Raw genomic sequence first — 13,299 nt, 5'->3', positions numbered from 1 at the left:
ATTACCTTTAGTTATAAGGTAATAGTATTTAAAGAGGTATATAGGTTTATTTAAAGGTGGGCCGTAATATTGTTAGGATAACACCAAGGCCCGGATTAACTATTATCCTACTAGTCAGGATTCTCATGTATTAATAGTTTCTCTATTGCCTTTAGAGTATACTATAACTCCTTATAGTTATTTATATAATTAAAGGTAAATTAAGTAGAAAGCTAAAAGATAAGAAATAAAGCTTTAGCTATAAAATTAATAATATAACCTTAATACTAAAGCTAATAAATATTTACTTACTTATTAATTAAATATAATAAAAAGTAATTTAACTATCTATAAAAAAAGGCTATAAAATATATAGTATTTAATTTAATTGTAACGATTAGGCAGCATTCTAATCCGTTAGACCAAAAGATAAGGCAATAATAGCTAATCTATTAGCTAGTATTGTGCTACTCACACTATATAACCTGCCGTAACCCCCCTGTAACCCCCTAGTTACAGTGGCTTACAGGCCAGCGTTACATTAATATTATTAAAGGTAAAGAAATTAAGTTTATATAAAGGGAAATTAAAGGTTTTATATATATTATTAATAATAATAGCCTAATTCTTACTAAAATAGGCTTCTTTAAGCTTATAGAAAGTAATAACTTTATAGATTAGGAATCCTACTATTATAATATAGTAGGTAAGTACTTCTAAAATAGTATAGCTATTTAGGGAGGTCTATAGGTTAAAGGATAAGCTAATAAGGGATAAGGCTATAAGGAGCTTTTCTATAATAAGGGCTCTTTTTTTAATATATTATATAAAAAGCTAATTTTAAATTATAATCTTACTTTTTAAGAAGGCTACTTTAATAATTTTAAGCAGTATTAATAAAAGGCTATAAAAATAAATATATATAATAATATTAAAGGAAATAGCTATAGTAATAATTTAATTAAAAAGACTATAATAAAAGCTCTTAATAGATAAGGCAATTAAGGAGGCAAGAGGGATATTTTTAAAGGCCTATATTATAAATAGCTATAATAAAGGCTACAGTAATAGTAATATTAGCCCTTTAAAACTACCTTTAGCTCTAAAGATATTATAGGCTAGTCTTAAGTACTTATTATATAATAAAAAAGCCTAAAAGAAATTATATAATCTATCTATAAAATTACTTTTAGTATTATATATTTTATAGAGCTAAAAGGCTATATTAATAAAATAGTAATAATAAAGGGCAGTTAATATAAAGGCATAACTATAATTAAAGACTTAATTGCAGTAAGGTATAACCTTATATACCTATTTTTTTAATATAAAGCAATATTAATTATAGTAAAGTATTAAGAGGTTAAATAGCTTAAGGTAATGCCTTTTTTTAAGTAGGGAAATTGCCTTAAGCTATTAGGCAATTAAAGAAAGCTTTTAAAATAAAGAAAATTTAATTATTAATATTTTTAATAATATTAAAAAAGATATTAATAATAATATTATTAATATTACTATAATATTATAAAAAAAATATAATTAAAAAAGAGATTAAAAAGGCAATTTAGTAATAATTATAAAAAGCTAGCTCTTTTAGTATATAATATAAGATTAATATAGAGAAATAAGAGGTTTTATTAAGGTTTAATTAGGCTAAATTTTTAATATTAAAAATCCTACCTTAAATCTACTATTTTTATTATAAAAAAGGCCTAAAAATTAGAAAAAATAAGAGGTATTTATATATTACTATTTTTAATATATAGATTTATAGACTTATAAGTTAGGACCTTTATAGACTTAAATTATGGCGATTTTTCCTGACTTATAAGTTAAGAGGTTAGACTTAAATTGAGTTAAATGACTTAAATTATTAAGAGCGTTAGATAGGATTTCCTTGGGGAGTTGCATTCTCTTGAAACGAGTCGTGTATGTTTGTACGATGTGAGGATAGCATCGGACAAGAAATGCAAACGAGAGTGTTTCGAGAAGTTTGGTGTTTCTTGTCTGTCAGATCAAGATAAACAACGTACAATCAATTCAAAACGATAAAACGCTGCGAAACGAAGAAACAGAATATATTTGATGAGTGTCACTTGAACTAGGTTGCGAAAACCATTGTCTGTGTTTGCAACGGGTATACGTGGATGTGAATAGTCACAAATGACAGTCTGATCAAACTTCGAATTAACTATATTCAGCATTAAGTTTAAGCATAGAAACCAAAGCTTGAAGGTAAATACTAAGCTTGAATAAAGGATGAACCGACCTGACAAGGGCATGTCAGAGCTTATCTCGCTGTGCAACGTAGTCCTTGTACCCTCTCTAACACAAGCTGTTTGAGGTGCGGCGCTAAGAAAATACTACCCTACAGATCGACAATACAACATCGGGAGCGTAACGACATCTGCCATTGCTACTGTAACTACAGAAGGATTGGAAGAATATTCTAGACAATATCAGAGACATAGATAAATACTATAGAAAGATTCAATTGGTGTATTGCTTGTAAAGCACAGGATCAATCCTAGGAACAGAAAGCAATAAACAACAATGCGAGCCATGGTGCATAAAACACCAGTTTTATGCTTCCCTACAGAGTACCAATGTCTGTTGGTGATGCAGAAAGTTAATGCTATGCAAACCAAGGCATTACGGCCCGAGAAGTCCGTCTCGATAAACGTAATTCGGAATGACGAACCGCAGAGCCGCTCTCCTTTCGAGATCCAACCTGCCGGCTCTGTTAGGCATATCCGCTCAATCCGACACACATCCTAGCATCTCTAGATTAAAGTATCCTCATAGAGTAAGAAAATACCAGACCTTAATATAAGGTATTAAAATAAACTCTATAAAAGATATTCTAAAATAGAATAAAAAGATATTAAGTTTATATAAATTTACCTAAATCTTTTTATTATTTACGATTAAGGTCTTAAGTTTTCTTTCCCTGCCAGAAGTGCCACCCTGGAACTCAAAACCCGAATCTTAAGGATAAGGTCAACTGCAAACATATAGATTTCTACGTGTATTGTGCGTAATTACAGTTTAACTTGAAGTGAAACGACAAATGGCTGATAGAGTTTCCTCACTATATATACTCTAGCGATTACTGTAGCTATGGGAAGATATTCTTCGAGGCGACCCGTATTAGATAGTACCCTATTCCTTTCAACGAGCAACTCGCTCATCACACAAAGTTTCAACTGAGTATGCACAGCATACCAACCTGAAGCCCTTATTCTCCGCAGTCGTTCCCCTGGAACGTGATTGATGTTCCAACTTGTATACTCTGAAGCCAGCTTTCGGTAGCTGCAACCACCACCAAACCAATGCCTGCCCTTCTTGAACTTCAATTTCCGAATACACTCTCGACTGACTATCACTGGTCGGCCGATCCTAATGTCCTCTGACTGCAACTGGTCATATGGGTCTTCGGAATCGTAGTCCTGAACGAAGGCATACGAACTTCGGAGGCGCCTTCGGTCGCAAGGGGATGCAAGCTCGCTCATACAATGTAGCGAACCTTGACAGCACCCCATGCATTCCCACCATCGGCCCAAACGCGCCACCATATCCTCTCTCCAGCGTGGTCCAATGCGTAACTGATATTTCTTTGCTTCCCATCGAAAATTCCATTCGACGAGACTCGTGCCGTTCCAGTGGTACCGAATACCATTGGGATAGTGCTCTGACCAGAGGGAGGAAGAACGAGACTCAAGAGCAATTGTTGGAGAAGCAGTGGCCCAAGGAACCGCACGAAGATGCGAACAGGTTTGTCACAGATGGAAAGCTTCCTCTGTCGCGTAAGGATCAAATAGTGCCCTCAGGTAATGATTGATCTTGCTAGAAGCTCCAGCAAGTCCACCACTATCTCTTACAACATACCATTCATGGTGGCTGAAGTAATTAAGTGGTGACAAAAGCATCGTCTTGAAAAGATGCAAGCGCAACATATCCAAACAGCCTCCGACAGGGCCAACCAAGTTGCCCAGTAGAAATTGATACCTGGCCCTGAGACTCTTTGTGTGGTAGTTGATATGCTCCCAGGCCAGCTGGTCTGGAGCGCCCAGATTACTAACGTTAGACAATTCTGGGTCGTATATGCTTGTTACATCTGCAACTAGCATCCTGGCCGCATACGAGGCGATATTCTCCTCGAAGTTGAGAAGTGTCTCCTTAAACTCCTTTCGCAAATAGCCAGGCATGGTATTGCGAGCTGGTAGCTGATAGCCTCGATGCCCATGACTCCGTACCGCTTTATCGTGTAGAATCTTGGGCACGCTTGACAGTCTAGCCCAAAAAATAAGAAAGTACTCATAGAAGTAGGGTATCTGTGCCCGGTCTGTAATATGCTTCCTTAAAGGATCCTCGAGTATCTTCGTTACTCGGCACTCCCAAAAGTTCTTTGCTTCTCTCGTTGACTGGCTGGATTGCACACCTCCAGTAGTAAAATGAATGGTGATTTTGGCGTCTGCGGGCCACCCCTTGTTTTTGCGAAACCGTGACCTATTGAGGATGTGGGTGTAGACATCGGCCATCTTGGCAAACATCATCATAAACGCCCCGACAAAGTGACCTCGTCTTGGGGTGCGTAGTGCCACGAAGATGCCGTCAATATTTCTCATCCTGCCAAGGCGCAAAACCATGGGATCGCTCATATCCTGGATGGCGATCACAGCGTGGCGGATGTGACCATTTTGCTTCCAGTAGTAATCAAACTTGAGCCGAATTCCATGGTCGTACGTCGAGTCTCCTAGGATCTTGAGCTTGTAAAGTTCATTGATATTGTCAGGAAGCTGAAAGTAAGGAGAGAATTCGTCTCTGGTTTGACGGCAACATCTCAATAGTCCATTTGCATCTCCGGTTGAGGCTGAAAAGCCCCAGATCATCTCCCTTAACTCGAAGGGAAGGTAAAGTAAGCGACTTGTGTGCATGACAGTGCCCATTTTGTTGGAAGACTTGGTGTTTTTGCGAGTTTAGAGGAGGGGTACGGAGTACAGAGGGTTTGAGTGACGGAAATCCCCTAACTTATACTACGTACATATTGACTTTTACTTCTTTAGATATGAGTGACTCACTCTGAGAGAGTTTTGAACCAAAACAATAGCTCTCAAGCATTCGAACTTTTATTTAGATATGGTTTTGGTAGATTTTATAGCTCTTCAGCTGGTCGGGCGACGTGTTCATCTTGATCAGAGTTGCTTAAGATGCTGCAGCCTAAAGGTAACCTTATTGATTAAGTTTATTGAGATTTCAATCTGGCTAGAGACTTTATTATTAATACTTCTATGGCTTATTAGAATATCTAGATCCTATTTATTGGTCGTTACTAGGTTAAAGCTATATAATGGTTTTGGTAGAACTACTCTAATTTATGACATTATTCCTTTAAAATTGCCTAAAGCTAACTCCAAGCTAGGAGTCCTTCCGGATTCCTGATACTTTTGTGGGATCAGATCACAACTCATATATCATCCCTTTAAAACCCCCAGCTCTTCATAAGCAGGTATTCTCCAAGTACCTTTATTCTCCGGCAATACAGCAAGAATCGCCTTATCAATCTTGAGCTTGGTGATAAGCCCAATAATCGAGTACTGCAACTTGATTCCAAAGTTCGTCTTTGGATATGCAATACCGGGGACAAACGACGGCAGTTTTTGAGACTTCTCGACGTATGGTCTCAGAGTATCTTCATACGCCTTGAGAGCTCTGGGGATATCATGGCCATGTCTCGCAATTTCTCCGCTGAGAACACAGGCTCCTATCAAAGCGAGTGTAGTTCCCACACCCGTCAGTGGAGATGGAGCATATCCTGCGTCACCCAGCAGAACAACTCTCCCCTTTGACCAAGTCTTGGTCTTGATCTGCACGACAGACTGTGCGTAAAAGTCTTCGGTCTCGTGCATAGCCTTGATGAGTCTCGGAGCCTGCCATCCTGCATCCTTAAAGATCTCTGCAAAGAGCTTCTTCTGAGCGTTGACGTCCTGAATCATGACCTCCTTCAGCTCTTCCACATGGGACATTGTCATAAGATATGCTTGACCTCTATCCTTCGAATGCCAACGCGTTGAGATCACGCGGCGGCCTGGGGCGCTGTATACAGTGGCAAGATTTTTATCGCCTGCTTCCCGTGGCAGATTATAGTAACATCCATTCAGATTGAGGTCGCGCACATGAACAGCTTCAGGGTCATCAGCGAATAGCTTTCGTCGGACTCTCGAGCCTTGACCGTCTGCAGCAATGACAAGATCGTAGCTCTCGTGAGCTCCGTCCGAAAATATGACCTTCACCTTATCGCCAACATTCTCAAAGCTCTCAATCGATGTTCCGAAGCGATATTGGGCTCTTTGTCTCGTCGCCTCGTATATGATCTTGCATAAATCTCCTCTCATGACTTCGAACTCACTTGTGAACGATTGTCTTCCTTTCCCCGAATCATTTCTTTCAAGTAGAGCCTTCTGCTTCCCTTGCGAATCAACCCATTGCAGGCCATCTTCATCAACTGCTTTATTTCGGATCTCTTCAAGGATTCCCATGCGCTTCGCAGCTTCAATGCCCTGGCCTCGAATGTCGATCTGTTGACCTCCAGTGCGTAGTGACGGGAATCTTTCTATAATGGTGCAGGAATGGCCGAGACGGGAGAGCCAGAAGGCGGCAGATGGACCAGCGATGCCACCGCCTGAGATGAGAATTCGAAGTTTTGACATTTAGAAACACGCTGTGTCTAATAGCAACCGCTATACGTGGAAATGCAGTGCTCGCTAAGTTAGTCGCTGTGAACACGCTAATAAATGAATAAGTCGTGAAAGACCCTGGAAATTTGCAAGCGATGTTGGCTGTGATCAAGATAATCAGGGTCTCTACCTATAAATGGCTGCTTCGTCGAAATTCCGGCAGGAAATGTAGGTGTCATTGACTTTATTAAGGATTCAATCCTGGACTAGTCTGGCAACCAGGAATTAAAATGGGACAAGTGCCTGTGCTGAGGCTAGAATAGTTACCACCTTGACACATATGAATTTAAGCCTACTATAGAGAAAGTTTGATCGTAGGATATTTTGCTATCACGTAACTCAAGGTCTCACAAGAACATCAACTGCAATGTGTTGTCTTAGGCACTCGATTTGTCTAACACAGGAGGCACACCGGGGTACCGTTCTCTATTCTTGTTAATTGATAGATCTACCTGAAACCACTGCAAATCGCTCAGTATATCAGCCATGACCGCCTGGTTCGAGTCAACGTCCATTTCGAATCTAGCTTCCATCATTTTGACCCAGACGCATCCGCCTTCTTTGACTGCACATCATCATCCACAGTGGGCGGAGCAGGAATATCGACACCCTCAACACGATATTCAAGACCAGGATAAGCATCGCTGACAACAAGAACGTCGAACTTGCGGGCCTGGCCTGCCTGAGCGGGAGGGAGCTTGATGGTTGTCTTCGCTGTGGGTCGACCACCAGCCTCGAGCTTGCGATTGGGGTTCGTGGTCCAACCCACACGCTTCACTGCAATGACTTCGTCCCGTGTCAAATCAGCCACGATAACGAACCACGATTCTGTTTGTGGCTTAGGGAACTTGGGTGCGTAGATGCGAGCCTCTCGCTCGACCAGCTGGTTGAGACGCTTGAGACCAATGGTCACTGAGAGTGCCGTGGCTGCAGCGATGGATACCTCGACGTTAGGTAGGATAGATACAGCACGAGCGAAACGGTTGTGCTGGCTCGCAGGTACACCAAGCTTCTTAGCAAGTTGCAGCGCCTGAGGTCTAGTCAGCGCGCTGATCTTAGCAATTGGTGTATCGTTCTTGACGTCGGGCTCGACCGTAGGAAGGATGGACACTGGTGCATCAGTAGGCCAACGAGCCGACTTGATCGACTGGAGAAGAGCCATCATTTGCAGGCAACTGGACAGATAACCAAGCTCGGTCAGAACATCGATGGAAGCCTGTATGACACGGATAGCCTGATCGAGAACACTCGTCTGATCACCAACATAATCAGTGATTGGAAGGTCTATCTGAGACATATGTGCCTGGAGGAGTAGGAAAGCCTTCACGTGGGGATCCCACATAGGCAGCCCAAAGGCGTGGCCAGGGAATGGCAAGTTGTCCGAAAGAGTGTTGTTTATGAGGTCTTCATTATGGCGCACGGGGAGTTCGTCGTACTCGGTAGCGCGGGACATCCATGACAAGACGTCGAGGAATGAGGCTTGAGCTTTCGCGTGCTTGACAAGGTGACGGATCGTCTTGTGCGAGAGGTAGTAGTAACTCATGATCTTGCCAAGAGGTGTTGGATCAACGTCGCCATTGGGGAACACCTCAACACATTTAGAGTCAGCAAGCTCGTTGAGTGACTTGCTAACCATCTCAATCATGTATTCATTAGCAAGCTGCTGAGCAGCGATGCTATTGTGCTCCTCAGCAGAAATCTCGAGTCCGTAGTACGACGGATTCTTGTGGAGTCTCCTGAAGAAGAATGTCCATGTGAGGTAGTCGAGCGCGTCCTGTTTGGTGACAATGGTCTCAGCCGAGACTTCGGCGCAAAGATGGTTATCCAAAACGGTGTGAAGCGATGACTCTACCGGGAAGCCAGTGTGAAGGAAGTGCTTGTAAAAGTCCTTCTTGGAATCCTGGGTAAAGATACGTGCAACTCCCGAGTTATCGAACTGAGGACGACCGGCACGGCCCAACATTTGCAGAACATCGGTCAAGTCCATGTCTTTGTAGGCCTCAATTTTGGCATCGAAGAATTGTGTTCCTTTGACGACAACCAAATGAGCAGGCAAGTTGACACCCCAGGCGAGAGTACTAGTAGCGACCAGGATCTGGATCTTGTTGTTCAAGAACAACTCTTCAGCAAGCTGACGATCCGACTCAACTAGACCAGCGTGATGTAGACCAATTCCAAAGTTGATGGCCTCCTTCAGCGCGTCATCCTTGACTCGAGCAAGGTTAAGCTGCAAATCATCTTCATCCATGTGAAGGAATCGCCGGGGGTTATCTTCCATACCACAAAAGTTGATGAGATCCTTTGCAGTCAGACGAGTCTGTCTTCGCGAGGGAACGAAAACAATGACAGGCTTGTCAGGACTGTGATTCTTAACAGCCAAGAAGGTGGGGCGATTCATAGACTGCATCAAAGGACAGAATCCCCTGACTTCTGGGAAGCCATCGATGTATAATTCCAGAGGAACAGGACGGACTGAGTGCTTAAAGTTGAAAAGGCCTTCCTTGACACCTAACCAGTTACCCAGGTCTGTCGCGTTGGCGCAAGCAGTCGACATGCCCAGGAGACGGACGGCATTCTTGGTCGAGGAAGCAATGTAGTTCATACGGGACACAATGATCTCGAGAATAGGCCCACGGTCTCCAGCCAGAAGATGAATCTCGTCAATAATGACCAGGCTCACTTGTCGAACGTACCCTCTTGTCTGCCATGAACGAGAAATACCGTCCCACTTCTCAGGCGTAGTGATGATGATATCAGCGTCCTGGATAGTTCTAGTATCAGGAGTATTGTCACCAGTTAACTCCACCAACTTCAAGCCCAATGGTCGCGCCAATCTAACTCCCCAGTCTTTGACTCGCTCGCGGACAAGTGCCTTCATTGGCGCAATATAGACAACCTTTGACTTGGGTCTTTCACGGAAAGCCCACCACATGGCAAGCTCTGCAGCAACAGTCTTGCCGCTACCAGTGGGTGATCCAAGAAGCACATTGGCAGGCGTATGGTAAAGCGTGTGGAAGATTTGCGTTTGCATGGGGTTGAAGTACTCGAAGCGCTTGGCATAGAGTTCTTCAAGCGCAGGGTTCTTGAGGGCCGAGATAGGTAATGGTTGAAGATTCAGGAGGTCAGTATAGACGCTTTCAGTGTCTGGACGGATGAGATGCTGGAAGGAGACCGGGGTGACGGTCTCAGCTCCTAGCCATCTGTCTGAGACGGCTCGGACGTATATCTGGCTAGGTAAGGGGTCAGAAAGGGGAATTGTGAAGTTTAGCTCATGGTCATCATGTAACTTTCTTCTGTTTAGGATGAAAAACTCATGATGGTATATCTCTGAAGTCTCAGAATTCTCGACCCAAATGTAGAACGATTCTGAGGTTCCATGAATCTGGTCGTGCCATCGGAAATCGGGAATAACATAGAGCTTAATACGCAACACATCTCGGTTTAGGGGAGCGATTTCAGCCTCGACGTGAACAGTGGGAAAGTTGTTCAGGATCTTGGCAATATTCTTGCCGGCACTCTGGTTGTGGATCAAACCTCCAATCTCTGCAGGCTCCATGTCTTTCATGGTCTCAATTGTCAAGTTCTCTTTCGCATCGAGCTGGTTCAGAACCGACTTTGCAAGGTCAAACTGATGAAGAGGATGCTGGTAGGGCCAGATGCGCTTTTCAATCGACTTTGCCAGAGTTAGAAGCACGAGGCACTGGTGACCCCATCGGCGATTGAGGGCAAGCATGAAGAGTGCTCGACAAATACGTCCAGACTGCTGAGCAACGTAGTTCATGTCATTTGAAAGAGCGAAATCTTCCGGCTGCGCTTTCGAGATGTAAGACTGTAGCAAAATGTTTGTTTTTGCCTGAGGGGTGTCAATGCCTCCATCCACATCACATGGGATGATCTCTCGACGTAGATGAGTCAACTCCTTCTCCTCACTATCTCTGGATTGGATGTTGTCAAACTCTCCACTCATACTGATCATCTTGAGAATGTCGGCCTCTGTGGCCTGAGGTTGCATCATGGCGTTGAAAACCTGAATACTTGTGTGGAGAATATAGTATTGACTGGCAATTCTTCCGATATCCTTGCTGCGCAGCTCATCTGTCCTTTCATTGTAGATAATCATCTGGCATTGCTGCAAGGTTTTGGCAGCCTGAATAGCAAGCTGACGGCGTCTTTGAACCAGGTTTGGGTCGTCGCGAATCTCTGACCATTCTATGCCATAAGACATTGGGCTCCTTTGCATGCGCACGAAGAGGTACGAGTATCCGATCCACTGGACGGCATCCGGAATAGAAGTGACAGTTCCGAGTGCGATTTCAGCATTCAGATTGTCAACTAGCTTCGTCGAGAATTTCGATTCGATGGGCTGTTGTTCCGTCACCGCAGTCAGGTAATGGGTTAACTTGTCGTGAGTTGTGCAGATCATGCCGATACCAGTGTCTTCGAATTGAGGACGACCAGCTCGACCAAAGATCTGAAGTACGTCAAGAATTCCCAGATCAACAAATTTACCATCCTGAGCGCTGTAAACCTGAGTTCCCTTGATTACGACTGCTGCGGCAGGCAAGTTGACACCCCATGCTAGAGTGGCGGTACAGCAGAGAACCTTCAGGACACCCTCTCCAAATAGTCTTTCCATCAAGTTTCGGTCAGATCTTGCCATTCCAGCGTGGTGAACACCGATTCCCTTGGATAGGAGCTCACGGATCTCCTTGGATTTGGACTGCTTGATATCACGCGACGCTTGCTCAAACCCAGGATGATAGCTCGGGTCAAGGAGATCTGCACACATGGCATCGATGGCCTTCTGGTGCAACATTCGCGCTGTAAGCTGCGTATCTCTTCGTGAGTGAACGAACACCATGACTTGATGATCACGCTCGAGCATCTCTTTGACTTTGTCAAAAGCGACCTGGTCAAGATTCTCCTTCGATTGCTTTGTTCCAGCCTTTCCTTTGACGCCGATGAAATGTTGTTCCAAAGGAACAGGGCGGAAGGACGAGTCGAAGTAGAATAGGCCTGCATATTTGTTGACTTTCAGGAAATCGGCGACATCGACATAATTGGGCAGTGTGGCACTGAGACCAACAATTCGAATGAGAGACTGCGTACTCTCAACCTGCCTTTCCGTTCGAGCCACAAGGGATTCTAGGACAGCGCCTCTCTCATCATGAAGCATATGTACCTCGTCTATAATGAGAAGACGGACTTTTTGAACAAGTTCCGTGTCTCCAGTGCCCTTGCGTGTGACGACATCCCATTTCTCGGGTGTCGTAACAATAATTTGAGTCTGGATGATTTCAGACTTGGTGAGCTGCATATCTCCAGTGTACTCTCGACATTTGATACCAAGCCAGGCCAGGCGCTTGCCTAGCTTCTCTGTCACCTCAGCAGCAAGCGCCTTCATGGGGGCAACATAGACGATTTTGAAGTCATCAGCGTTGACAGCAAATTCTGTGGCTGACGGGTCTTCGAAGGGGTTAGGCTCAACATTCTGTGCAATTGTTTGAAGAATGGTAAGCATAGCAGCATCCGTTTTACCCTAGTCATGTTAGTAGCTGAGAGTAAACGTTGGTCCAAGTGGACTCACAGCACCAGTAGGAGCACATATCAACATGTTCTCACTAGTCTTATGGGCAACAGGATAGACAAGACTCTGCATACGGTTAAGCGTCTTGTAGCCCTTGAATGTATTCCGGCACAACCCATTGAGTTCCTTGACAGGAATAAGCCGCTGTCCAGGGCCCAGTACACCCTTCTTGCCAGCGGGGATAAAGTACTCCTCGTACTTGTCAAACGATAGCCGCTCACTACCAACTGGCAGTCCGTACTTTTTACCGGCATAGCTCAGGGTGTTTCCAGCGCTGTATGCTTTATAGACGTGTGGGTATTGGGGTTCCTTTGAATGTGCTGGCGGAAGAGTTGCAGATTTGTGTGCTTGATCTTGGCGACGCAGGTTTTCTTCTCTTTGAGCCTTGGTCAGGAGTCGAGGTTCGCTGGAGCTCTCCTGACTCTGACTTTTGACAGCTGAAATGATCTCATTTCTGTGACCCAGTATCTCGATGATGAAGTCAAGATCATCAAAGCCTACCAAGTCAGTAAGCTGGATCTGGAGCTCCTCGTCAGAGCGATTAGAGTTGAGAACACTCATGATTTGGCTCTCAAACACATCAGCAGACAGTCCATTCTTGGCTGCGATGGCTGAACATCTAATTGCAAACCATTCGGCACCGTAATCTGCCACAGCTGATCCATCTGGGGCTTCTCCATCAGCGAAGTCGCTGCTTAAGGCCTCCTGGTCGTCATCCGAGATAAAATCCCAGACATCCTGGCCGCTATTTCCACTGGAGTAACCACCAAATTCGTCATCGTCGATATCATCTTCGACTGATCCATTCTCTTGAGGAATTTTGAGGTTGGCGATAGCTTCTTGCATAGCCGCAAATTGTTCGCGCCATCGTGCCTCTGCGGCACTAAGTTGCGAGGATGCCATGATGTAATCGATACTATCCAGACGAGAGTTGTTACGTGTCGCCTAGTGGGAAAGTCTTGTGATGCTGTATGAACACAGGAATGTGAGGTAAAA

At 43.9% G+C, this 13,299-nt stretch overlaps 3 protein-coding genes; all 3 read right to left on the bottom strand.

The window, feature by feature from the left end:
- Positions 1–3,758: 3,758 nt before the first annotated feature.
- Positions 3,759–4,928, bottom strand: FFUJ_04653 (uncharacterized protein; the record flags this gene model as incomplete). Its single annotated transcript, XM_023572035.1, has 1 exon — positions 3,759–4,928. The coding sequence occupies one exon, from the start codon at positions 4,926–4,928 to the stop codon at positions 3,759–3,761; it is 1,170 nt and encodes a 389-aa protein (XP_023426233.1).
- A 525-nt stretch (positions 4,929–5,453) lies between these two features.
- On the bottom strand, positions 5,454–6,689 carry FFUJ_04654 (related to 2-polyprenyl-6-methoxyphenol hydroxylase and related FAD-dependent oxidoreductases; the record flags this gene model as incomplete). The annotated part of the gene is made up of 1 exon (XM_023572034.1): positions 5,454–6,689. One exon carries the CDS (start codon positions 6,687–6,689, stop codon positions 5,454–5,456), a length of 1,236 nt encoding a protein of 411 aa, XP_023426232.1.
- Positions 6,690–7,248: 559 nt separating this feature from the next.
- On the bottom strand, positions 7,249–13,206 carry FFUJ_04655 (probable RNA helicase; the record flags this gene model as incomplete). XM_023572033.1 has 2 exons in its annotated part: positions 7,249–12,255; positions 12,304–13,206. 2 exons carry the CDS (start codon positions 13,204–13,206, stop codon positions 7,249–7,251), a joined length of 5,910 nt encoding a protein of 1,969 aa, XP_023426231.1.
- Between the last annotated feature and the right edge of the window lie 93 nt (positions 13,207–13,299).

Source organism: Fusarium fujikuroi, chromosome FFUJ_chr02 (genome assembly GCF_900079805.1).
Source record: "Fusarium fujikuroi IMI 58289 draft genome, chromosome FFUJ_chr02".
Taxonomy (NCBI): Eukaryota; Fungi; Ascomycota; class Sordariomycetes; order Hypocreales; family Nectriaceae; genus Fusarium; species Fusarium fujikuroi.
This window is presented reverse-complemented; position numbering and strand designations above follow the sequence as displayed.